At 42.1% G+C, this 26,263-nt stretch overlaps 1 protein-coding gene across 2 annotated transcripts in view; it reads left to right on the top strand.

Annotated features, from left to right (window-relative positions):
* The window catches only part of Ly75 (lymphocyte antigen 75), a 131,965-nt gene that overhangs the window by 30,305 nt on the left and 75,397 nt on the right, over nucleotides 1-26,263 (top strand). For both annotated transcript variants that reach the window (XM_059260524.1, XM_059260525.1), the window contains exons 13-23: nucleotides 946-1,088; nucleotides 10,666-10,747; nucleotides 13,272-13,340; nucleotides 16,418-16,536; nucleotides 18,107-18,138; nucleotides 18,898-19,073; nucleotides 20,516-20,583; nucleotides 20,856-20,935; nucleotides 21,538-21,677; nucleotides 23,452-23,560; nucleotides 24,139-24,299. In XM_059260524.1, the coding sequence (XP_059116507.1) occupies nucleotides 946-1,088; nucleotides 10,666-10,747; nucleotides 13,272-13,340; nucleotides 16,418-16,536; nucleotides 18,107-18,138; nucleotides 18,898-19,073; nucleotides 20,516-20,583; nucleotides 20,856-20,935; nucleotides 21,538-21,677; nucleotides 23,452-23,560; nucleotides 24,139-24,299 (1,179 nt within the window). The remainder of the gene's footprint in view (nucleotides 1-945; nucleotides 1,089-10,665; nucleotides 10,748-13,271; nucleotides 13,341-16,417; nucleotides 16,537-18,106; nucleotides 18,139-18,897; nucleotides 19,074-20,515; nucleotides 20,584-20,855; nucleotides 20,936-21,537; nucleotides 21,678-23,451; nucleotides 23,561-24,138; nucleotides 24,300-26,263) is intronic.

Raw genomic sequence — 26,263 nt, 5'->3', positions numbered from 1 at the left:
CACACTTACAGATGTCTGACTCAGTTAGGGTTTGACTGCTCGGCTGTGAATTCTGTCAGCTGTTAGTCAGCTGTCCTGGGCTGTAGGCTGTGACCTGGTGTCTGTTACCCTTCACTCTGGGGCTCAGGCAAAGGGGTGGCAGCTATCAGATTGTTTTTCTCATAGTCAATTCCTGGAGCCCAAGAAAGCAAGGCCAACCAAGTTGGTGCATTTCAGACCTCTGTTACTTCAGGGCCACTAACCTCAGCACACTACATGGCCAAGTCCCTTGTAAAGGTGGCGAGAAGCATGTTCCTTCCACCTGGAGTCCTGCGTAGAGTGTAGGTTCCAGGGGCAGCAATCAGACAACTGTGGTCCCACACTCTCGGCCTGCTCCCCTGCTTCTTCCTCTTCTTTGAAATAGGGAGGCCTCTTTTAGCATAGAGTTAATCATCACAAATCAAAGAAACAGTCAAAAGTGCCAGGCTTTGATTTGGCACCGTCTGTCGATGTTCACACACCCATATAGATAGTTCTTTGATTGTTCTTGATCAGAAAAAGAGCCCTGTTCTTCCGCAGACTTCCGTGTTTGATGCTCAGAATTATGCTGTTGGCACATTTCTTCACAGAAGGCTGCTTCCAGAGTGTTCCTATGTACCCTGTTCAGCCATGACCCTGGTGCGCTTTCTCTTCAAGGTCCTAGGAATGTACTAGTTGGAGCAGTTCTCCAGCCTGGCTGGGGAAGGCCACTCACCTGGTGACAGTGGCCATCACTGTGTGGGCCTTTAGTTCACTCCAGGCAGGACTTGCTTGTTTGCTGTGTATGCATTTAATTATGCTTCCATTGCACCTGAAAGAATTCATGTCCAGGACCCACACCTTTGACTGCAATTGATTAAAAAAAAAAAAAAAAACTATGAATATTTTATGATCATTCCAGAAAAACAATATTCTATTTTCATTAAGGTGTTCCATATAGAAAGAACGGTAAGAAAGAGGAACTGGGAAGAAGCCGAAAGATTCTGCCAAGCGCTTGGAGCACACTTACCCAGCTTCAGCCATACGGATGAAATACAGGACTTCGTTCGCTTGTTAACGGACCTGTTCAGGTAATATTTCTAGAATGAGTGTTTCTGACCTAAGCCTGATGTCTTCTAGGTATTTAGGTTGTCGTGATTTAGCATCTAAAAAATCCACCCATGCTTGACACTCGAGCGACATCAAGCACCCTTATTGCAAAATACCGTGAGAGATTCAAAGCTGACCAAGGCGGAGTCCTCACCCTTTGTGTAGCACATACCAACAGCCAGGTTAAGAAAAGTGGGGCAAAAATATAGGGCAAAGATAAGAGGAGCCTTGGGAAGGAGCCAGAGGGGAGGGAGTGTTTCTGGTGCAATCAGGGCAAACGTTATAAAGGAGGCTGATTCTTAGAAGGCAGACAGTGTTTTGAACAGTAAGATAGAAATAGAAGCCAGAGGGGTTGGGGATTTAGCTCAGTGGTAGAGCGCTTGCCTAGCAAGCACAAGGCCCTGGGTTCGGTCCTCAGCTCTGAAAAAAAAAAAAGAAGGAAAGAAAGAAAGAGAAGCCAGAGAACACAAAATAGAAACAAAGGTATGAGAACAGAGTGGACACCTGAGGAGGAAAAATCCATGCAACAGGAAGTAGGATTGTATGAAAATGGAACAGCCTTACTAATCAGGAAAGAAGTTTGATCTTAAGAAAAAAAAATCAAAGTTAGTCTCCAAATCATTTCAGTTGTGAAGAGGTTAATTGTTATGAACCACTGTGTTCCTGTAACACACACGTATACAATCGCACAGATAAGGCTGGGGCATGGATCGGTGGGGGCATGCTCACCCAGCGTCTGTGAGGCCCTGAGTTCTGTCTCCAGAAATGAAAACTAGTAAGACTATGAAGAGCAGGTCTGTAGATACTCTCAGGCAACTCGGTAGAAAGCTGCCACAGCTGCCCCTGTGGAAAGCCGCATGGAGAAAGGACAGTGTGAAAGACACTGAGAAGTTATCGAAGTGGCTACGGTCATGGTTGTAATGTTGGTGTGGAAGGCTCCTCTGATGTCCCTGATGTCCTTCAGGCAAATGTAGGTCAGCTGAAGCTTTCAGTACAATCGCAGGAATTAGGGGCTTCGACGCCACGAAATTACTTCTTCCTCACTTTTCTGAAGACTACAAGGTGTTTGTTTAATCAAGGTGTACTAGGATAAATGACTTTAAAAAAAAAATATATCCTAGTGAGTATTTTTTCTACAATTCTGAATCCAACAAAAGCCCTTTCCTCAAAATAAAAGCTTACGAGAAAAATGAGGACAATCTAACTAGCCTTTTTCTTTTGGACATCATTAAATATAAAAGATATGTGAAAACTGGCATCTAAAGCGTATTATGGTAGGAGATGCTTGCAATCTGTTTAGCTCCCAGTTAACTTCATTTTTTGAAAAGATTGATCTGAACGATGTGTATTGCATCCTTTGAAAAAACACATCACAAACATACCCTAGCTCAGATGTGCATTTAAAAAAGCAAGAACACTTAGAATAAGTAGTTTATTGTAAAAGGATATAGTGCGTCCTCAAGTCTTGATAGTTAATGTATGTTGTTACAAGAACAGAACAAAACTACCCTAAATCTCAGAAGAGAAACCGTCCTAATGGCAGGTTTTAGAGGCTGTGGCGATGCCTCAGCAGGTGAAGGCACATGCCACTCATGCCTGATGATTTGAGTGCCAGCCCGGAAGCCATTTAAGAAGCCAGATGCCGTGGCACACGTCACAGCTGTCCTGTGGTGAGATGGGAGGTGGAAACCAGAAATGTCTAGGAGCTTGTGGGCCAGCTAGTCCAGAATATGGATGTACCAGAAACAAGAAAGACCCTGCCTCCCCAGGGTCAAACGAGAGAACTGAGTCTTGAAAGTTGTCCTCTGACACACACACAGGCACCATGGCTCAGATAGGTTCCTCTCCCACACGCACACACAGTTGTTTTTCTTTTTTTAAATCTTAAAAGGAATACTTTAATAAATATCAGGCTTTAAACACTTTCTGAATAAAAACTGGAATGTAGAAACATAAAATAGTTGTGAAAAATACGAAGGTGTAATAAATTATTTTATCTGGAATCCATATTTTAGAAACAGATCTTATAAATATTAAAAATTTAAAATTCAGTAGAGTTTAAAAGTATGTGTTCATAAATCAGATGTAGGAGGGGAAGGAAGCTGTACAATGTCCATGTAGAGAATTATAGAAATGAAATAACAAAAGATTAATCTAGCATAAAATAAGTTGGCAACGGCCCAATTTGTACATTATCAATTTTGATTAAGTCCAAGTCTACAAATTTATTCAATAATGAAATCCGATTCTGTTTTGCTAAACACACACACACACACACACACATACACACACACACACACACACACACACACACACACACACACACACGAGGCAAATCTGGTATTAGTGTTTGTCCAGCCTCAAGATTATGGTGTTTCCACTCTGGGTGGAAGGAAGCACAAAATGCTTTAAAATGGTGCGTTTCAGTAATAGTCCTTCTCTCTAAAGGTTAAGAGAAGTGGTGACGTTTCATGTACAGAGTGCTAAACAGTGGCTCACCGACACAGGTATCACTTGGTTTGCCATGTCCTTGGCTCATTATGTTTTGGTCCTTTTTGCTGGCCTGCGCTATCTGTGTGGTTGTCCCATGTTAACTCAGATAGCAAGAGAGTTAACGACCACAAGCTAGAGATTGTGTGATCAGATTATAATAGGGACTGAAACTGCAAATAGAAAAAAATTCTAATTCATTTCTGTCTTAACGTAAAAATAAATCATATATTTGATGTGTTTAATTAACATATAAATGCTTATTACATTAGAAACATAATGCTCAAGTCACTGTCATTAATGAGGGAGCATTTTGAAATGCATTCTCATAAAAGAAACAGGTAAGGATGTCTAGGACTATCGTTGTTGAGCTGTTTTGTAACTTAATATATATTAAGATAGAAAATGTTGCTGGACAGCGGTGGCGCATGCCTTTAATCCCAGCACTCAGGAGGCAGAGGCAGGCAGAGCTCTATGAGTTCGAGGCCAGCCTGGGCTACAGAGTGAGTTCCAGGATATTGTTTTAAGTGAAGAAAAAGCAAGATTATAAAAATTTAAAGATATGCTACTCACACTGAAAATTAGACTTCAAAATACATAGAGATAATCAATGGGTATTAATTACATCTAGCAAGAAAGATTTTGAGTGATTTTTTAAAATACTCCATTAGAAAAATTTTTACCATATTTTACAAGTTTCCTTTACCACAGTGAAACATAAACACTCTATATTTCCTTATTAAGGTAGGCATGGTGGCACACTCCTGCAGTCAATCCTAGCCTAGGGATGTGTGTGGAGGCCCACAAAGGTTCCTAGTGAGATCTGAGCTTGCTTTACCCGGCAGAGCTGCATTAGAGGATTGTTAGACCATGTGCATGGTTTCTAGGTGATTGGAAAGGTCTGCACTTGGCTGTGCTAGAGGGTGGTCTTTTGCTCCACCCCTTGGCATTCCTATAAATAGCCCTTTAGAAGAGGGCTGGTGGATTAGGATCCAGGCCCTCCCAAGGCTATCTTGTGTTTCTATCTCTTTCTCTCTCCTCTATCCTTCTATCTAAATCTCTTATCCCTCACTCCTCAAGAGTACCCTGGGGTAAAATGTGGGAGCCAGTCTCCAGCTGGTCTCCCACAGATGTGGAGGCAAGAGGATCAGGAGTTCAAGATCATCCTTGGCTACACAGAGAGTCTGAGGATTGAACCCTGATTTTCATGAATGGTAGGTAAGCATTCTACCATTGAGCTATGCCCCAGCCCTCCTCATTTTTCTTTTGAGACAAGAGTCTCATGTAGCCCAGGCTGGACACATTGATTGTCTAAAACAATACTGTACTTGAATACTGATGTAAAATATAATACCTGTGTTTTATAATTGTCTGTGTGTTGGGCATCTATTGTAGGAGTTCAGGTGTTCTAGACTTCATCACCTTGTATTAGGCCTAAGCCAATTTGGATATACTTATTTTTAGATTCTTTTTGAAGGGACTCTTGGCTGTTTCCTCAGAGGCTTGAGAGTCGAGTATCGTGATTACAAAATTCAGATCAAATCCTTCTGTGCTTGCAGTCATTTGTGACACAGACATATGTTGAAGCAGCCACAGCACATTCCAGACAGTCTACTTCGGAAGCTTGAAATCCTTGTCCCAGCAGTCTGTCTTTGAGCATTTTGAGCTGTGTTGCAGACTCACTTGAGGTAGATGTGAAAAGGACAGAATTTTGTTCCCATGATCAATTCTATCAGGCTGTCATAGTCACCTGACCTAGCACCTGACCCTGGGGCCATGTAGGGACCATAGGTGCCATTTCTAAAGATGCAGGTTGCTGGGCGGTGGTGGCACACACCTTTAATCCCAGCACTCGGGAGGCAGAGCCAGGCGGATCTCTGTGAGTTCAAGGCCAGCCTGGGCTACCAAGTGAGTTCCAGGAGAGGCACAAAGCTACACAGAGAAACCCTGTCTCGAAAAACCAAAAAAAAAAAAAAAAAAAAAAGATGCAGGTTACTGTAAAATACCTTTTAATGAAAGGTAAGGTTCCTGAGTATCTTATCCAGTTGTTGGATCTTGAGTAATTTGTTTCACCAACAAAAGCCCATTTCTGAGGTCTTGCTGATTAACAAACTTCTAAATTTTGCTGATAAACCTGTTTATGACATTGAGCAGAAACCAAAGCCTTTGGTATACCATAGAATCAAAGAGTCCTTATGGTAGCTGCCTCTGGGGCATGGCCCTTGAAATACACTGCCAATCTTAGCTGAAGTTCGGAATTTTAACAAGGCAACCTAATAAGATCATGAGCTTCAAACACACAAGTGTGTGCGCGCACACATACACACACAATCACACTATCTAGGTGAAGCATTCTTAGAAAATATTTACAGAACAAACACAATTCTTTGCAAGGAGTTACTATCTCCAATTGGAGCAGGAAGCCATGGACAAGTGCCGAGCAATATATCTGCAGATATTTGAGGGGACCAATTAATAGAAAAATGTCATAGCCCTGTATGGTAGAAATAGCCATTAAGAACATCGGTGGGCAGAGTGGATTACATGAGAGAAAGCTGTGTGAAAGGTGAGTACTTTTATTGATTTGTTCCCTTTTTGCACTATTGAACACCCTCCTTAAAAACTGATATGAGTTCACATGTAAAACTGGAAAGTACATAAAAAAGTGAAGAAGAAAAGGAAAACGGTTTCGAATATTACTTATAGGCAACATTTTGTGGAAATAGTTTCCATTTTATTCCATTCCTATACACATTTTCATAAAATTGTCCAAAGAAAAAACCATTTAAAAATTTTTTCTGTCTACAAAAGTAATGCATATTGAAAATGGAAAAGATGGAAGTATAGGGGAAAAAAACTCCATAATACCTTCACCCATGGGAACTCTATTTTATTTGTACATGAATGCCAGCAAGCCAGCAAAAGGCCGTATACGCAGACTATTCTATCCAATTAATAAATGCTCCGTTACAAAGCAATTGTTTGCATGGGCTGTGCTTAGAAAAAGAGCATACTTTAAAACCAAGATTGCCACAATAGTTTAACGGAAAGGAGGAAGCAGAGTCATTTATACTAGAAAATTATTATTAAGTTCACCCTAAATGTGTTGTTTTTATTACTTCTCAGCAAGAAGCCTACTGTCCACCAAGTCTGTATCACATGCCATGGAGTTAAGACTGGTGACTGCTCTGTTTCTCACAGTCCAGCTTCTAGATCTCTGCTTGTATTTCAGTAAAAAAGGATTCATGATACACCGACTCATTAAGGCTCTTAGATCGTTGCAACTCTTAATGGCATCCCAATGGGAAACCATTGTGGAGCAAAAACAGTCCTCGGATTGGAGAGGGAAGCCTGGTTCACAGCCATTGCTGCTCTGTACACTCCCTCCTGGGAAGAGAAACGAACGGCTTGAGATAGAAATCTAGGCTTTGCAGACTAAGAGCCCTCATTAAATAGTATTTATCCGGGCTCGTGCCTGAGATACTGTTTTCCTTAGAAACCAAGTGCAGCAGGAAATTGGACTGAAAATCAGAATTTTAACACACTTCCACTTACTAACCTTTTGTGCGGTGTCTCCTAATAGCCTTACCATATGCTTAGTGCGTGGAGTAGAAGCCGTTTAGAAAGGAAATGGGAAGGTTTCATTTTGATCTGGCTCCCCAGTTATGATCAGGAGCATTTTTTTTTCCTCCAGCCTTCTTGAATTCTGCACTAGAGGTGTGCAGCGAATGATGTGCTTTCCGGCTTATTCTTCCCTTCACCTGTCAGCAGCTAAGGAAGGTCAACTTCAGAACAAGAAATTATTTTCTCCTCTAACCCCCCCCCCCCCGCCCCAGAACACACACACACCATGAGTACCTACTATTCTCTGTATTTATGACACTCTAGGGAATCCCTTGAAAGGATGCTGAAACTAAATTCAGGGTTGAAATGGAGTTCATTCTCTGAAAGGAGGGATGATTGGAGATATTTCGGACAACTGAACAAACGTTTCTATAAGAAACCACCCTCTGAGCTTTAGCATAGGACTCAGGAATGAACTAGAGAAGTTTGTCAGTAGGAGGACAGGGAGCCGCTGCCTAAGAGGACACTGGGTGAGAGTCCCCGGGAGCCTAGGAAGGATGGGCAGAGCTCTGCAAAGGCTGGGGGTATGGGGTAGCTAATTGAGTCTAGGCGATAGGTGATCTTCTGTCTTTCTTCCCAAATGAGTAACAAACTATTACTAAATAAGATAAATATTCTAAAGCTTCTGTAGGGAATTTCCCATGCCCAAATATGTAAGAAGCAAAGACTTGTTGATGATACAAAGAAATAGTTGTATCATCATATGAGTTTGAGGAAGGAGACTTAACCCACCGGGTCTTAGCAACCTGGCTTAAGGATGACCTGTGTATAGAAACTGTCTAGACCTCATGGTTTAGAGAAGTGTGATACAGTAGGAGGCCTGTGAGAAAGCTCTGTCAGCTGAATAGATAGATAGCTGGAAACTGCAATTTCCTTAGAGCTGCTCAATCTGAACTGGAATTAATTGTCTCTACTGGGTCTATCTGGTCTACAAATTGGTGACTATTCTCTCCAAATAGAACAACCTAACAATGAAAATATAAGAGGGGAGAATTCTCATATTCTCCAGGTCCGACAAGTTGAAGTTGAACAGGTAAGAAAACACTGACCGATACTAAACTAGTGGGAATGATGAAGGAAAGGAAAGCGTGTGTTTGTTTCTGCTGTTCGGTTTTGTTTCGTGACAAGGTCTGGCTGTGTAGCTCAGGCTGAACTGGAACAGACTAAGTAACCCACGCTGGCTTCACACCAGCCATCCTTCTGCTTCTGCATCTAAGTGCTGGGGTCATAGATGTGTGTTGCCATGGCCACACGCAGTGACTTTATTAAAGAGTAAGAGGGTGGTATAAAGTTAGGTTTGTGCTCTAGGTTACTAAAACATTGAATAAAGATATCCATGCTTGCCAGGTGGTGGTGGTGGTGGCAGCACACGCGTTTAATCCCAGCACTTGAGTGTTAGAAGCAGATGGTTCTCTGTGAGTTCGAGGCCAGCCTGGTCTAAGTGAGTTCCAGGACAGCTAGAGCTGTGACACATAGAAACCCTGTCTCGAAAAACAAACAAATAAACAAACAAAGAAAAAGATATACAGGCTTATATTTCTCAATAACTTTATAGCTGTCCATTCTATATATTCTGTATTTTCTACAAAGCTAAGCAGTACAGACTGTTTTAGCATTTAGATCTTTCCTCTTCTGAAATAATTTTATATATATATATATATATATATATATATATATATATATATATATTCTACGCATGCACATGTATACTGTGCTTATACCACTGATACCATGTTCCAACACGAAGTTAAATTAAAGGGATATAATTTCGTTACTTATTAAAGCTGAAAAGTCTAGTGAATTTTAGGGAATGTTTTCAGTTGGAACTGGAGTCAGAGGGAGGTTTGCAGCTGGATCACTTGTCACATATGTAGGCCTGCTAGTGTGGAAGTTTGTTTGAGGGAAGGACATCACTTACATGTGTGTTCCTGTCTTCCCGTTTGTATCTATTCATCCGTGAGGGACCTAGCTGCTCTCCACTGGAACATGGTAAGCACCTGGATTTGGGGCTCCAAAGAAATATTATCCATCTTTTGAAGACTGTCTTTTTCCTCCAACCTCAAAAAGTGTTTGCACACTGCAGTCCACTGTGACCTCTCCATGTGCTGGATTTATAATGCTTAAATGTTATATACCTCATTTGGTAGCTCCCATGAGTTCATGTGTATCATATTTTGTAGTGATATGTCCTTGGCTGTGTTATATTCTGTTTGACAGGAGACATTAGGTCTCACGCTTCTCTGTGACATCATTATACCCAGCTCAGTGCTTTTACATAGAAATATAAGACTGATAGTCTTAAATATGATGATTGAAGTGATTATTTCATTAACTTGTCCTGGCATTTTCTTTGCTACCTGAATAAACCTAGATTGAAACAAAAACAAAAACTTAGCTACTTGCTCACTTTTAAATTAATAGACAGTAGGAATTAAAGTATTTTAAATTTTTCCTTAATAAAATTTTAATCAAATAGCCTATTTTGCTTTATAAAGAAAAGAAATTTGATAATGCTGTAAAGGTGTGTGTGTGTGTGTGTGTGTGTGTGTGTTGGAACCTAGGGCCTTGTACTTGCTAGGCAAGTGATCTACCTTTGAGCAACATCCTTAACCCCTAGACAAGCACTGTTTTTAAAATGCAGTTGTTGGGGCTGGGAATGTGGGTCACCTTGTAAAGTACCTACACAAAGCCCCGAGTTCAAGTGCCAACACCTTATGAAACTTGGTGTCTAATGCCTGTAATCCCAGCACTTAGGAGGTGGAGACGGAGGATGAGAAATTCAAGGTCAACCTTGACTGCATATAAAGAGTTCAAGGTCCCCCTGGGCCACATGACACCCCCTCCCCCATCTCAAAAGAAGGCAAGTAGCTGGAGAGGTGGCCCATGGTTTAGAGTACTCGTGTTCTTACAAGAGGACCTGGCTTTGGTTTCCAGCACCCACATCATGGCTCACAACATTCATAATTCCAGTTCCAGGGGAACCAATGTCCTCTCCTGACCAGGCACACACGTGGTGCACATACATACATGCAGGCAAAGCATTCATGGGCATAAATAAGTCTAGAAAAAGGAGACAAAGGCAAACTGCCATTATTGTCATTGACTCTGTCTGAAAATATTGCCTAATATGAACCATTGCAGTAAAAACTTAATAATCACATTTTCCATTTAAAAGCCCAAAGCAGAGTAGATTCTGCCTTTTGGACACAGGAAATAACTTAAAATTTAGTTTTACACATGTGGTGCCTTTTCTATGGTTGCTCCGGGCTAACGGCTTGATTTCATTTCTTTCTTTGTATCGCTGGAGGTCGTCTCTTCTGCTGGTGCCAGATCTCCTGAGCACACATACATGACTCAGTCACCTTAAACATGTGAATGCTAAATATTTTCAGCAAGTATTGTCCTCTACCTCTAATACTGCCTCTTTTTCTTCTTTTAACATAGTGGGCGGCGTTGGTTGTGGATAGGTCTCAATAAAAGAAGCCCCGATTTACAAGGGTCCTGGCAGTGGAGCGATCGTACACCGGTAAGTTCAAACTTTCATGGTGGGAAATACATGGAAGGAAGGTTTGCTTCAAAAGCAAGGAAGTCGGTTGTTTGAAACACCCACATCTAAAGTTTGTATGGAACTGCGGAAGAGCCTGACTAGCCAAAGCGGTCTGCAGGAGAAGGACAACTCTGGGGATATAATTCTACCAAACTCTATCATTCACTCTGAGGAGCCTACAGTGATCAAAATGTCATGCTGGTATCAATAGGAAAGAAGAGAAAACAGGAAATAAATTCGTGAGTTGATGGTCACCTGATTATTGACAAAAGTGCCAGGACACATAAGGGAAGGTCAGTCCCTTTGATCAGTGGTGCCAAGAAGACTGTCTACCCACACGCATACCCATATGCACATCACATATGAAAATGAACTCAAAACGCATTGAAGACTTCAATGTCAGAACCCCAAACTATGTAGCTGTGAGGAAAAAGGTAGCAGGAAATCTCCATGACAGAGTCTGGATAATGATTTCTGGAATATGAACTTGAAAGTACAAATGACAAAAGAAAAAACAGGCAGATGGGATTCCAGCTAAAAGTTACTGCACAGCCCAGGGGACCCAAGACCCTGTCTCGAAAAGAGAAATACAATCTGTGGTTTCTTGGATATTTATATAGATACATCAAATCATGTGTTTACATAGATACGTAAAGGCATGTGATAAGCGTGAAAATAGAAATGCAGCTGTCTGGAAACACAAAGGAGGAGAAAGGGCAGGGTAGGGACTGAGGGGCGGAATTGCCCAATAGACACAATATACTGTGTGAAAAAGTCCTTGTGTGACACGGTGCCACACAATGAACACACACAATGAGGAAATAGAAGGGAGAAAATAGCGTGGTGGTTACCAGGGACTAGGGCAGACTGAAGTAGGGGAGATGTTTGTCAAAAGATACAAAATTTTAGGTAGATAAGCAATTAAGTTCAAGAGATCTACCGTGCAGTGCGGGACCATAGTTAACAACACGTTGTTCTCACTGCATCCATGGTGACTGCGAAAGGAAATGCAAATGCTAACTAGCTAGACTCCAGTGTTCTCGGTGTGCACACTTTAAAACATTATAAAGACACAAGCACTTTTACCTCCATCAAATAGACGGAAAAAATACATCTCCATCCATCGTTAGAATTATTTACACATTTTGAAATAGACACAGATTTACTTATATGGTTCGGGAAGGAAAAAGCAAAGTAGCCATCTTACTTTTATTTATTTATTTATTTATTTATTTATTTATTTATTTATTTATTTATGTTTACTTATTTTGCGTGTGTGCCTAGGGGTGGGGCAGTGGATCCCAGTGGATAACTTTCAGGACTCAGTTCTTTCCTTCCACCAGGTGGATTCTGGGAATTGAACTCAGGCCGTCAGCCTTGACAGCAAGTACCTTCACCCGCTGAGCCTTCCCACTGGCTCCATTTAGTTTTACTTTTTGAAAGCTTGTACGTTTAGTTACTCTATATAGAGTTTTAAAAAATTGGAGCTATGCCAGGTGTCGGTGGCGCATGCCTTTAATCCCAGCACTCGGGAGGCAGAGCCAGGTGGATCTCTGTGAGTTCAAGGCCAGCCTGGTCTACAGAGCGAGATCCAGGACAGGCACACAGAGAAACTCTGTCTCGAAAAACAAAAAAAACAAAAAAAAATTGGAGCAATACAAACATCATGGTAATCTTTGGAGAATACAAATCATTTTCCAAAACTTTCATTTGTACTTACTTTGTGTTTTTCTATTATCTATTAATAGAAAATATGTATTTTTATCATCTAAAAACATTAGTTATATAACAAAGAAAGTATTGAGCAAACTAGGCAAACCTAGAAAGGTCCTTAAATAATACTTCCAGTGTTTACCTTCTCTAAAGAGAGGTACATGACACTTCTAAGTGTCCATTTCCCTGACAGTCGTCATTTCCTGTGTGTTGCTCGTATCAGTTTAGTCTCTGTTCTGGATAAATAGAAGAGTCCAGGCGTACGCTTTCAGATTTGGGGATATCTGAAATCAGTTGATCAAGTACACAGCAGACCAAATACACAAGTACTGAATATAATTGACCAAAATACTAAAAAGTCACTGGGTGTGGTGGCGCACGCCTTTAATCCCAGGACTTGGGAGGCAGAAGCAGGTGGATCTCTGTGAGTTTGAGGCCAGCCTGGTCTACAGAGAGAGTTCCAGGACAGGCAAGGATATACAGAGAAACACTATCTCAAAACGAAAACAAACAAAAACTAAAAAGTCCTTTTCAGCTGTCCTTTCTGACTCGGAGGTGGACTTAACACCGTGCTGACCACACTTCTCAAACTGTGAGAAACTTAAGACATTCCAGCAGTTCCTAAGTCCTCTCATGATTTGGCCTCCAGATCTTTCACAAAGTGGCATATACAACTGTTTTCTTTCAGTGCTAAATGAGCATGCTTGAATTATTAAAAGCTTCCTAAATTATATGTAAGTAGCAAATATCATATCAGCCTTCCGTCCTCAAGGCAGGCTTGTCTTTCCAGGTGTCTACTGTTATCATGGAGCCGGAGTTTCAACAGGATTATGACATCAGAGACTGTGCTGCTATCAAGGTCAGTACCATCCTGGAAAATCAGCATTAAAAATAAAATCCAGGGACTGAGGTTGGAGCTCAGTGGCTGAGTTCCTGCTTAACCTGTGTGAGGCCCTGGGTTCAACCCTCAACACCACACACAAATCTGAAGTCATGTATAGTCAGGCAAAATATTCATGGAATACCTTTTGTTCATGGAGTGTGATGCCCGTGCAGCGAAAAGCATGTCCAAACGGTCTAACTTACACTTAAACTAAATGTTCAAGAAACACAGCTTTATCATCATTATGTAGTAATGTAGTAATGTAGTAATGTAGTAATAATTCATGATGCTTCAAAAGAGGAGGCTGAAGGTAGCCGAGGAAAAAGGAAGTGATCTCTAAGCCCTGTCCAGAAAGAGTTGGGACTTGACCTTGGTCTCTAAGGATGGATAGAGTTTGTGCAGGTGCAGTAGGATCAGGCTTTCTAATGGGCAATTGTAAGAAGTACAAGAGGAAGTCTGGTGACCAGCAGTGAGGAGAACAGGATGTATCCAGAACTTTTATTTGGTTCTACATTAAAAACAGTACTTGAGGAATGGGGAGATGGCTCAGTAGTTCAGAGTACTGACTACTCTTCCAGGGGACCTGAGTTTCCCCATGATGGCTGACAACCACCCTAACTCCAGTTCCAGGGCATCCTCTGCCCTCTTCTGACCTCCACGGGCACCAAGCACCCCCGTGGTGTACAAACACATGCAAGCAGAACACTCACATGCATATAGTTAACTTTTTTAATTTTAAAAAACAGTGTTGGGAAATTAGGTTGCTGCCTGGTTCAGGTGCTTGAGCTCTTGGTGGTTTTGTTTATTTGTTTTGGATAGGAAACAGGATGTTTTTACACTGAGAAAGGGCAACATGAACCAAGACTGTGAATGTGAACAGGAAGCCAAGAATGTGAGGAAAATTTATCTTGAGATCTATTTCAAGACACAGCAGTTAGGATTGGAAAATACCACGGACACATTTGGAATCTTGTACAGAATCCATTTGTTTATCCATTTTATAAGTGATGTGTCTGGGAGGTACATAAAGGCCCTAGAAGATATCAATGATGGGCTCTTCACAAGAACACAGCAGTACATGGACAATTAAATAAGCTGGGGTACGATTGGGTAAGGGCTCCAATAGGCAAAAGAGAAGGTATATGCAATGAGGTGGTAATTATGAGAATAAAAATGATAGCACTGTCATGATGGTGGTATCGAAGAGTTATAGATTCTTTATGAGCCAGGCACTGAGGTAGGCATGTTGCACACATTATTTCACTTAATATGTATACAAACTGTGACATAGGTGCCATTACCATAATCATCAAGTTGAGAAAGAAATTTCAACTTAGATGTGTCAGAAGTAACACTTAAACCCACACGTGTCTGGTTCCAGGATATTTCACCACTGTACTATTTTCCCATGTCCTAGCGCATCCCCAGGGCTGGACCTGACCAGGGTGATGAAGGAATGAAGAAAAGACAGATACACAGACAGGAAAGCCAACATCAGGAGGACTGGGGTCTCTGCTGGAGACAGCACAGCACCCTGGGAGTTCACCACGTTTATTATATAAAGTTCACCTGAGAGGTGGTGTTATTGCATACAGCTGATCAAAAGAGACAGTCTCAGCTAAGCTCAGTAGGAGCAGTCTCTGTAGGCGAGTAGTCCTCAGGCTATACATTTCCAGGGGAGAAAGCTATGATTGATATTTTCTGCATCTACACTCGTATTCCCCGGGGAAGGCTTTGGGGTCCTTAACATGACTGTGCACATGTCAACAGCACGCCCTCCCTCTGGACTTCACTCACTCATGGCTTTCTCTGCTCCCTGCACTATGTGACAAGCCTCTCCTAGAAACAGGCATATGCTGTCTTCATTGTGGTTAAATACAGAATAGGTATAAGACATACCTTACAGTAAGCTGAAATCTAGGGAATAGAAGTGAAGCAGGGAATCGAATGTTTACAAAAGCAAAAGGCTCAGAAGTAGTTTTGAGGAAAACACAGAAAGAAAGCAAGGGCTGAGGAGACTGCGTGTAGCACCTTCGCTCCATAGCCCAAGAAGGGTCAGAAAAGAAAGGTGGGTGCAAATAAAAATGGAAAGAACGCCATCCTCAAAGTCACTCTTCTCGTGGTCAATGTCACAGCATTGGTTCATTTTATGGGATTTACAGCTCAGAGCAAGTGAAACCCTCAGAGAAGCTGATGTAGTTTTCAGAATTGTCTAGAAAACTGATGCAATGAACTGTATTTGAAAGGTACAGAGACCTCCACATAGGAAGAGATTTTAACCCCACCAAAAACAAAGTAAATGATAGAAGAGGTGCCGATACAACCAGCATCAGGGAGAAACCCAGCCAGGGCCGTGTTCTCCTGTCTAGAGATGCATGCCTCTCCCACCACACTACCCATAAATCTGGCCTTAAGAGAAAAAGAATCATAAAGTGATGGAGGTTCTCCCAGCTCAGGCCGTCAACATTCCAACCCTGAACCATGAGCATAAATGGGTCACGCGTCCTGGAAGTGGTACAGCAACAGCACAGCCAGGGCCTGGGCTGCTGGGCCCAGGAGTCCCTGTCACTTTCTGACCTGCTCTGTTATAGACTGGCTTAGACATCATCAAAATAAATACCTGTTTCTATTTAGTCTTTCTCAAACTTGAAAAGTACAAGATGCTCAGCATATAATATATAATAGCATATAAAATATATGCTAGCATAAAAAAAAGAACTTCTGCAATACAGTATAACAAATACATCCAAGGAAAAGTTTTTACTATAATTTTAAAAGAAACGGAAAAAAGTCTAAAGTTTCATGTCAACAACAACAAAAAAAGACAACAATTAGCATTTTGGACATAAAACACAACTTTATGTTTCCTTTGTCACGCTCGCTATTTTTTAGCTTGTCAAGCTGCTATTGTTTAGACATTCCATTCCTTCATCTGTTCATTTTGCAAGTATGGTAGGTGCTGGAACTAAAGTAGAGATGGAGGCCATAGCTTACAGTGTTTGCAAAGAGCTGCAACAGTTTCAGAATATTCTGCCATCCTCTTTCTCCTTCAGGTATATGACCATCCTTGGCGAAGAAGCTGGTATTTCTTCGATGACAGAGAATTTGCTTATTTGAAGCCTTTTGCTTGTGATGCAAAACTTGACTGGGTGTGTCAGATTCCCAAAGGCAAGTGGTAGTTCCTGCTTTTCTCAGCCTCAACCCTGCCAACGCTGGGCTAGAAGGTGCTCTGGGAAGAAGGACGCAAGCATGAGGAAATCAAAATTTGGCAGATTCTTGTGAAATTTAGAAGCAATTTTCAGTCAACTCCAAGATACTAATATTTTTATGTAAATTCAAATTCAAGAAACCAGTTAAAATGACCGTAGAGCCTGCAATGACAGAGAGAGAAAGGGAGGGAGGGAGGGAGGAAGGGAGGGAGGGAGGGAGGGAGGGAGGGAAGGAAGGAGGGAGGGAGGGAGGGAAGGAAGGAGGAAGGGAGGGAGGGAGGAGATAAAGCATAGTGGTATACACCTGTAGACTCCAGCACTCAGCGGCTGAGACAAGATTGCCAGACTTGGATGTCACCCTGGACTACGTAATGACACCCTGTCTTTGACAAGGTTGTAAACAAGAAGCCATGTACAGTTTTACCTGTCTTACAGCCCTATCGGTGAAAATTATCCAAAATGAAGAGTGCTGTCTCAGAGAGAAACACTAAACACATTTGATGTGTAGGCAGTCTCTGAGGAGAGGCTACTGATGCTTTGGTAGTTCATGACTACATGAATTTCATGACCACAAGAAATGAGGCTCAGTGAATTTACCCTATAATTTCTAAGGCTAAGCAAATTATGTATTTATTTGAAATCAGTGTGGCTGCAGCTGATAGGAAAATGATGTGGGAAACCATTGGAGTCCTGTGAGGGCCATTGTCCAGGTGCCTCTTAGGCACAATGGTGTGATCTTCCCGACCTTTGTGAGTAGAGTCACTCTTACAGAGCGGGAACTGGAAGCTCATGGAGTCAACCATCTTATCCAGAGCCTTGAAAAGGAGATATGTGTGCAGGCGTCTGGATACTGGCCCACCCAGTCCCAAAGCCCAGAATTCTATAGAGCTTGCCATATTTCCTGTTTCCATTCTAGAATCCTGAGTGACTTTCTTATTTTCCTCAGCCTTGTTTAATCTTCTTAAAAGAGTCACTTACTACTCTGTTGTGTATTTTTTCCAATACCGTCTTGGGAACTGGTAAGAATCCGCCCCACGCTTACAGACTGGATACTCAGATTCCATTAGAACAGTGCTGATCCTCGCTGTACATCCCTTGGTGCACTGTGTAATGGCTACAGAATCACCATTTGCTATTTTATTTATAGTTTCTAGTTGCTGGCCATATGTTCTTTGTGGCTTTCTTAATACAAAAGACTTCCTAAAAGATAGCTAGTAAGTCTTTCTTTCTGTTCTTACAATGGGGATCGAACCCATGGCCTTGCACATGCTAGACAAGTGCTTTACCATTGAACTACATACTCAGTGCTAGACCACTAGCAATATTCAATAGGTCTGCCTTTTCAAAAGATCAGCACTAAAGCAAGCATTAGTATAAACCCTGAAATATTCCACTCAGAAATGCCTAACTCGACATTCCAAAAGGAGCAGGACCCCACAAGGCCTCCTATCACCTTCTGGCTCCATTTCCAGGATGCGTGCTTTGTAAGCCAGCACTAACCATAAGCCTTTGCTCTCTTCCTTATACAGGTAGCACTCCCCAAACACCAGACTGGTACAATCCAGGTAAGCTGAGCGCCAGAGGTGAGCCAAAGCTACTCCGACCTCTTTGTGATCATGCATGTAGTTTGTTGGTAATTGCTAACTTCTTCTCATATCCTCAAGTGAAATACCTGCAGGCAGCAGAGGTACGTGGATGGTGTGGGATGAGGAAGCCGAGATGGAGTTTCCTTCTCTGTGGGCACAGGAAAGTCCAGCCACTGGTTCAGAAGTCCTTGTTGTGTTACGGACAGTGCTTCCTCAGGGCAGACAGCCAGAATCTTAGTGGGTTACGGTGTTAAATTAACTGAGATAATGACAATTTTAAAGACAAGACTGTGGTTGGTATGTACATTGAATAAAAAATTTTCTTAAATAAGAAGGAAAGAGAGAAAGAGAAAAAGAAATAAAGAAAAGGCTCCTTCTGTCTCACGACTTTGAAGTTTCAGCTGGGAGCCTGCCGCATTTTGGCCTGACAGGATGTCCTGTGTCAGGGAGTAGGTGACGTAATAAGCTGTGCATGGAGGCTGGACAGTGAAGGAGAAAAGGGAGGTACCAGGGTCACAGTGCCCCCTTAGAAGACACACTTGGGTATAACCAGACTTCCTTCCAGGCCTTGCCTCTTATCCTTCTACCTGCCAACAGAATCTTGGCCTGGGGGCCAGCAGGCCTCTGAGGGACACTTATCTAAATGGCAGTGGTTAGTACGTATGATCCGATTTGAACACCCCCGTGCTTAGCTGTACTGTTTGATCATCACGGTTGTAACTCTGTTTTCTTCCTTAGAGCGCACTGGAATTCATGGGCCCCCAGTCATAATTGAAGGAAGTGAATACTGGTTTGTTGACGATCCCCATCTAAACTATGAAGAAGCCGTCCTGTACTGTGCCAGCAATCACAGCTTTCTTGCCACAATAACATCTTTTACAGAACTGAAAGCCATCAAAAACAAAATAGCAAATGTAATTGAAACGAATGCATTTTGGGGATTTTATTTATTTTTATTTTATGTGTATGAGTGCTTGTCTGTTCCGTGTTCAGGCAGTGCCCAGAAGAGGGTATCCCCTAGAAATGTAGGTACAGCTGGTGGTGAGCTCCAATGTGGGTGCTGGGAATTGAACCTGGATTCTTTAGAAGAGCAGCCAGTGCTCAGTACCTCTGAGCCATCTCTCCAGCCCATCAAATGCATTTTCATTTCTTATATTTACATTTATTTCACTGAAATATTTCTGAAGTCTATAAAACCCAAATCTTAGCCATGCATGGTAATGTATGCCTATCATCTCAGTACTTGGAAGGCTGGGACAGGAAAATTGTGAATTTGAGGCCATACCTGTCTAAACTATATAGGAAGACAGACAGAGAAGGGGTTGGGGAGAGAGGGGAAGGGAGGGGGGAAGAATGGAGGGGATGCTCATACAAAATACGATTTGCTTCCCAGCCTCCAAAAACCATTGGTTCATGCCAGAAAGGCTAAAGAGAATTAAAGGCTTAATTATTAAAATACACATGACTGATAGTAAATATCAACTTGGTAGATACTTATCAGTAGAGAATGTAAAAAAGAATATTTATTCTTTTTTATTTATTTGGTTTATTCTCTCATATATTTCATCCTGACCACAGTTTCCACTCCCTTCTCTCCTCCCAGTCTCTCCCACCTCCCATCTCCCCAGATCCATTCCTCCTCCATTTCCCTTGGGAAAAGGACAGGCTTCCCAGGGATATCAACCAAATATGGCATATCAAGTTGCAATAAGATGAGGCTCCTCCCCTTATAGTAAGGCTGGATGAGGCAGCCCAGTAGGAGGAAAGGGTCCCAAAAGTAGGCAAAAGCGTCAGAGGCAGGCCCTGCTCCCTCTGCTAGGTGTCCTACAGATCACCAAGATACACACCCATAATGTACGTGCAGAGGACATAGGTCAGACCCATACAGGCTCCCGGATTGTCAGTTCAGTCTCCATGAGCCCCTATGAGCCCTGCTTGTTGAATAATCCTTAGTCTTTATCATGTTTTTAACTTTATAGTTAATTTTCTGTTTCTACTAGTAGAAAATTAAATTAAAAAATAAATTAAATTGCAAAATAGCTTTTGGGAGGGGAAACTAGTGTTTTTAAAAATTTATAATTAACCATATAAGACACTATATGCCCAATTAATACATTGGTCCACGTATATATGGCTATGATTACTGTAATCATTTTCTATATCCAAATAGAACCTATGACTATATAAAATAAGGTAGGTCCAATTATTTTTGATGGAAGGTCCTGGTGTATATAATTTTTTGAAACCAAGTAACAGAGTGTTTGGAGATTTTCATGATTCATGGTTACAATAAAACAGAATATTTAAATCAAAAGTCTCCAGCACATGTCAGGATGGGTATGCGGTTTATTTTCAGATATCTGGTGAAGAACAGAGGTGGTGGGTGAAAACAAGCTCGGATCCAATGGATCATTACTTCCCAAGGTATGTAACACCTTAGATACCAATTCCATCAATTTATCACAGAAGAAGCAGTCCTGATTGCCCTGTGCAAGTGGATTGCTACTTCTAAACAGTTTTCAACATGAATCCGTAAGTTTGAGAAACCGAGTTCCTTTGCATGTTGGTATCAAAAAGTGGTATAAAATAATGTTAACATTAAATTGACAATTCAGATAATTTAGAGTAAAGAAACTGGATAGGACATGCAATTACATAGGGAGTTGTCACAGCTCATCTTTCTTTTTTTCTCTCAGATCACGATTCTCGTGGCACCGATTTTCCATCCCACTTGGAGATGAATGCTTGTACATGTCAGCCAAGATGTGGCTTCTCGGTAAGGTTTGTTCTGATGCTTCGGTGTTGACCATGTAATATGTGAACTTCAAATTCAGTGGCCGCCTTAATCTGTCTTCCTTTCGATTGAATGTTCAGTGGGTTCTTCTTAATTTACCACTGATGACAGTAGCTCAAATTCCAAATAAAAGCCCCTTCCCAAGGTGAGCATTTTCGGCTCTTTTTATCCTCAAGCAATTACTTCAGACTAAGCTCAGCACTTTCAGAACTGGTAAGCAGATAGATGGATTTGCAGGGGTGAGCAGCAGGCCGTGGCCCTGCGGCCTTAATAGACTTCCTGTTTCGTGCCATCATTCTTTGGATGGTGTGGTTGCTTTACCAAGTGCACAATTTTTACGGGCAATATCACTGTCCTATAACCTCTTGATACGAATATAGTAGAGACAGAAATGAGTAGTAAAGGCTGAGAATAATCAGGAATTACTGCTTGGAAGAGCCTCTCTTGGGGCTGAGGGTAGACTTCAGACCATGCCTAGCACCAAAAACCGTATGATAAAAAAAGGAGCCCATGTTTATTAGCAGTTCTTAAAATGCACTGAGTGAAAAATTCTCATCTTCGCAATTCTGGCTCTCCTTTTTCAGACTTAAGTAAACGAGCAGACTGTAACGAAAAGTTGCCGTTCGTCTGTGAAAAATATAATGTATCTTCATTAGAGAAGTACAGTCCAGATTCTGCAGCTAAAGTACAGTGCACCGGGAAATGGATTCCGTTTCGGAACAAGGTAAAAAGAGAGTTGCCGCCCTGTGCAAACAGTGATGGTTTTCATGCTGCTTGGATGGCCTGTGGTAGAAGGGCAGCCCAATCAGACACCTCTCTGAGAGGGCCTCTGTCACCAGGAACACGGGCGGTACCAAACTCATCTCTAAATTTAGTGATGCCTACAGGTCTTTGTATTCTATTATTCCCAACACCAAGTTGCTAAAGTTGATCTGCCAATGGGTCACCATCCGCTGACTAGTCACAGCTAATCCCACTCCCTGAGGAAACTGACTCATTTCCCCCTAAGGGAGAAAATCCAGGTAGCATCGTCAATCAACTTAGGTCACAGACCACCCACGTGCTACAAAATACTTCTCTTTGATTTTGCCCACCTGAGAGTTCAGAGATGAAGTAGGGTTGGGGAATGGTGAGTTCTGCACCTGCCTCTTTGGGATGTATGCGCCACACTGCTGTATTTATCTACAGGATTATTGGGTTGCTAGGAAGAAATGGTCACTGGATGTTAACACATTATTTTTCCTCTCACTTAAAAGAAGTTTAAAGGGGTGCAGGCTAGGCTGATGTAAGAACCCCACAAAGTCATCAGTGGCAGCAAGGTCCTTGTTTCTGCTCTGCCGTCTTCAACGCTGGATTTCTCTGTTGGAGTTCAGCATGGTCCTTCTGGGACCGTTTCTGGACATTAACCAGTGACTGTGTGGCTCAGCTTCATTGAACCACCCAGTCTCTAAGAAGGCTGAAAAAAATTGTAGAATGATTCAGGGCACACTATTTGAGACAAACTACTCCACCCTAAACTGTTCGTCATCACAGAGAAAGGAAGAGATGTGTTTGACAGCCTGTAGCGAAGCTGGGACCATTTTGACCTCTGGATTGGTTGGGGGAGGGGCAGTCGGCAGCGTAGCTCTCTCTGAGCTATGTTCCCAGCCACATTTTAGATTGAAAGAAAAAAAAATAGGATAATCTTTTCAATTTCGAGAAGGAGCTGGAACTATGTTAATTTGCATAGTGATATAAGCTTGAATTAAAATGTCGTACCCAAGCCGGGCAGTGGTGGTGCACGTCTTTAATCTCAGCACTCCGGAGGCAGAGGCAGGCAGATCTCTGTGAGTTTGAGGCCAGCTCACAGAGTGAGTTCCAGGACAGCCAGTTCTGTTACACAGAGAAACCCTGTCTTGAAAAACCACAAATTAAATAAATAAATAAATAAATAAATAAATAAATAAATAATAAAATAAAAATAGAGTTGAGGATTTAGCTCAGTGGTAGAGCATTTGCCTAGCAAGCGCAAGGCCCTGGGTTCAGTCCTCAGCTCCAAAAAAAACAAACAAACAAACAAATAAATAATGTTGTACCCAGAAGATAAGAGATGTGTTTAATATCAGGGGTGCTGACTAAGAGCCCAGGTTTTGATGTCAGATGGAATAGAATTGGAATGCCAATTTTACCACCCGGTAATTACTTTGCTTATGGGTCAAGTTGCTTCATTTTGCCGTGCCTCAGTTTCCTCGTTTGTTCTGGGAATTAAATGAGATCATGAGATGGTTAACTGAGTACAAAAACTGCAGAGCAAGTCAGACACACACAGTAATGAGACACTTTTAAAATACGTGTAATAGCTCGAAGATTGTTCATTGCATGTTTATATTAAAAGTATCAATTTGAAATCATGTGATAGTGCTTGCTAATTTCCATATCTCACAGACTGCTAGCAATGCTCTAAAAGGTGAGGGAGGCATTTTCTGTTTGTGTGGTTTTCTTGTGTCCCTTGTTTACAGTGCTTTTTGAAGATCAACTCCGAGCAGCCTGTTACATTTTCTCAAGCAAATAGCACTTGCCTGACCTATGGTGGCACCCTGCCTTCAGTGCTGAGCAAGAGTGAACAAGGTACCAGGATTTCTCAGGATTGCAGGGAAAGCGGGGTTTGTTTGTTTTTGGAATGCTGGGGATCAAACACAGGGCCCCAGCACAGCTGAGCAAGTGCTGCATGCTGAGAACCTTGTTTTAGTATGGGTTGGGAGCCAAGTTAGTTTTAGGAGGCTGTGAGGAATTAAAATAAAATCATATAACTAAACTCTTTTTCCATAGAAAAGGTAAAAGGCTATCTTGATAGATAATCCAAAAGCTTTTCTACTGTTTTTGTGTTTTATTTATGTGGTGTGTGTGTGTGTGTGTGTGTGTGTGTGTGTGATCTATGTGTGTGTCTGATGTATGTGTGGGGATATGTGTATGTCTGGTGTGTGTGTGGTGTGTGTGTGTGTATGGTGTATATGCAGTGTGTGTGTGTGTGTGTGTGTGTGTGTGCGCGCGCGCGCGCGCGCGCTCATACCCATGCATGTGAAGATCAGAGAACAACATTCAGGAAGGAACCTGTTCCTCCTTTCCACCATGTGGGTTCTGAAAATCCAACTCAGCTTTCTATCTCTCTGGCCCTAACTACTTTTTCAAAAAATTCATTTGAACAGATTTTATTACATCCTTGCTTCCGGAAATGCAAACTAGTTTGTGGATTGGTCTGCGCTGGAGTGCCTATGATAGAATAAACAAATGGACAGATGGCAGAGACCTGACCTACAGTAATTTTCACCCATTGCTGGTTGGTCGGAGGCTGAGTATACCAGCAAATGTGAGTTCTATTTCAATCATCTATTTAGTGCAGGAAATACTTGAGTCTCCCATAAATCACTAAATCAAGAACAATAGCCCAGGGACTCGGGTATAACTCAGTTGGTAGAGTGCTTGCCAGGCGTGCACAAATCCCTGGATTGGATTCCCAGCACCACACAAACCAGCCAGCGTGGCATGTGCCTGTAATCCTAGCAACTGGCAGATAGAGGCAGGAGGGTCCGAAGTTCAGTTACCCTCATCTACATAGTAAGTTTGTGACCAGTCTGAGATATGTGAAACCCTGTCCCAAAACATTTTTAATAATAACAATAATAAAGGAATAACCTATTGCTTAGTTCCATTTATATGACAGGATCCAAACAGGCAAGTTAAGAAAGATGGAGTAAAGAAAGAGTGGTTTCCAAAGGCGGAGGAGGTTGGAAGGGCGATGCTGTGGGGTGGGAGGCTCCTTTTCAGAAGAGCAATCATCTACCACTGATTGAGGTGACGGTTACACAATTCTGCACATACACTCTGCACTATTGACTGCACATGTTAAACAGGTGGACTGCAGCTCAGTAAAGCTGTGAGAACCACAGCCTTCAGGTGGGTGGCCTGGTTTTCACAGTAGCACAGACTCCTAGCAAGTACTTCACAACCTTGTAACTATCCAGAAACCGATGTAAATGTTTTACCGGTGAGCGCTTCACCTCAGTCTCTCAAGATGAAAAGACCAAGCAGTGATTGTGGATCATTTCTCTTTCATGGGAGGATGCCATAGATTTAATTCCTGGTTGATGTTCACATTAATGGGAAATCGGGGAGGGGAAAAGGGCACCATATTAACAGTAGTTACACAGACACCTTGCAATTGCCACAACAGTGAAATTCCCGATGTGATTCTGACTAGATTTTAGGGGAAATAAGACACTTGTCCGTCACCTGATTTGGAAATGTGGTTTACAGCATCTCATCATTTACCCATCTTCCTTTAGGTCACTGTGAAATTTTATATAATTCTAGCTCCCTTTTAAACCACTGAGAATGGCTTTTTTCTCTTGATTGTCTTACAGATATTTAGAAAGCTGTTGCCTGAGGACTTTTGTGTGATTTTTTCCCCCCATAGGCATCTGTATCAGTTACTTTTGGGTCAAGGTAACCGCAGTGCCTGAACACTTCAGGGAGGAAGCTCTATTGTGAACTGTGGTTCCAGGACGTTTCTGTCCGTGGTAATGGAGGACACAGGGCCACAGAGTAATTCACATTATACTGGGCAGGGAGCAGAGGCTGCTGGTCTCTAGCTCACTCCCCTCCACTTTTCCTTACACCCCATACCACCCCCTTTTATAAGGTGTGGGTCCTCCGCCATGAGATGACATCACCCACACTCAGAGGGAGTGTTTCTCCTTCAGGCTGTCCTCCATGAAAGAGTCCTCACAGACACTCCCAGAGAGGTGCTCTTCAGTCTTTCTTTCCTTTTGTTTTTCCAGACAGGGTTCTCTGTGTGTGGCCCTGGCTGCCCTGGAACTCACTCTGTAGACCAGGCTGGCCGGAAACTCACAGACATCTACCCGCCTCTGCTTCCCAGGTTCTGGGATTAAAGGCGTGTGCCACTACTGCCTGGCCACCTCGACAGCTTTATATAGGCAATTCTAAATCCACTCAGTTCAAAGTGAAGATTAGCTGGCACAGCATCCACCCCATTAAATTTCTTAACCGCATCTCAAGATTTTGTCAGTATGTCTTCTGGGGATTCTAATTAGGTCATTTATAATCTGCATAAAACTGTGACCCTACAGTCACTATGGCCACTCCTCTCACCTCTGGCTTCACCACACCTGCTAGGACTTCCAAAAACTGGGAACCCAAAGGGAGTGATCACCACCACCCTAGACTTGATCTGGAGGTTAGCAGACCTCTCTACAAGCTTTTGTTGCTTATATTCTGATAACTGTGAGATGTAGCATTCTGTTACAGGTGTAT

This window comes from Peromyscus eremicus, chromosome 4 (assembly GCF_949786415.1).
Source record: "Peromyscus eremicus chromosome 4, PerEre_H2_v1, whole genome shotgun sequence".
Taxonomy (NCBI): domain Eukaryota; kingdom Metazoa; phylum Chordata; class Mammalia; order Rodentia; family Cricetidae; genus Peromyscus; species Peromyscus eremicus.
Note: the sequence above shows the minus strand (reverse complement) of the source record. Positions and strands in the feature narration are given on the sequence as shown.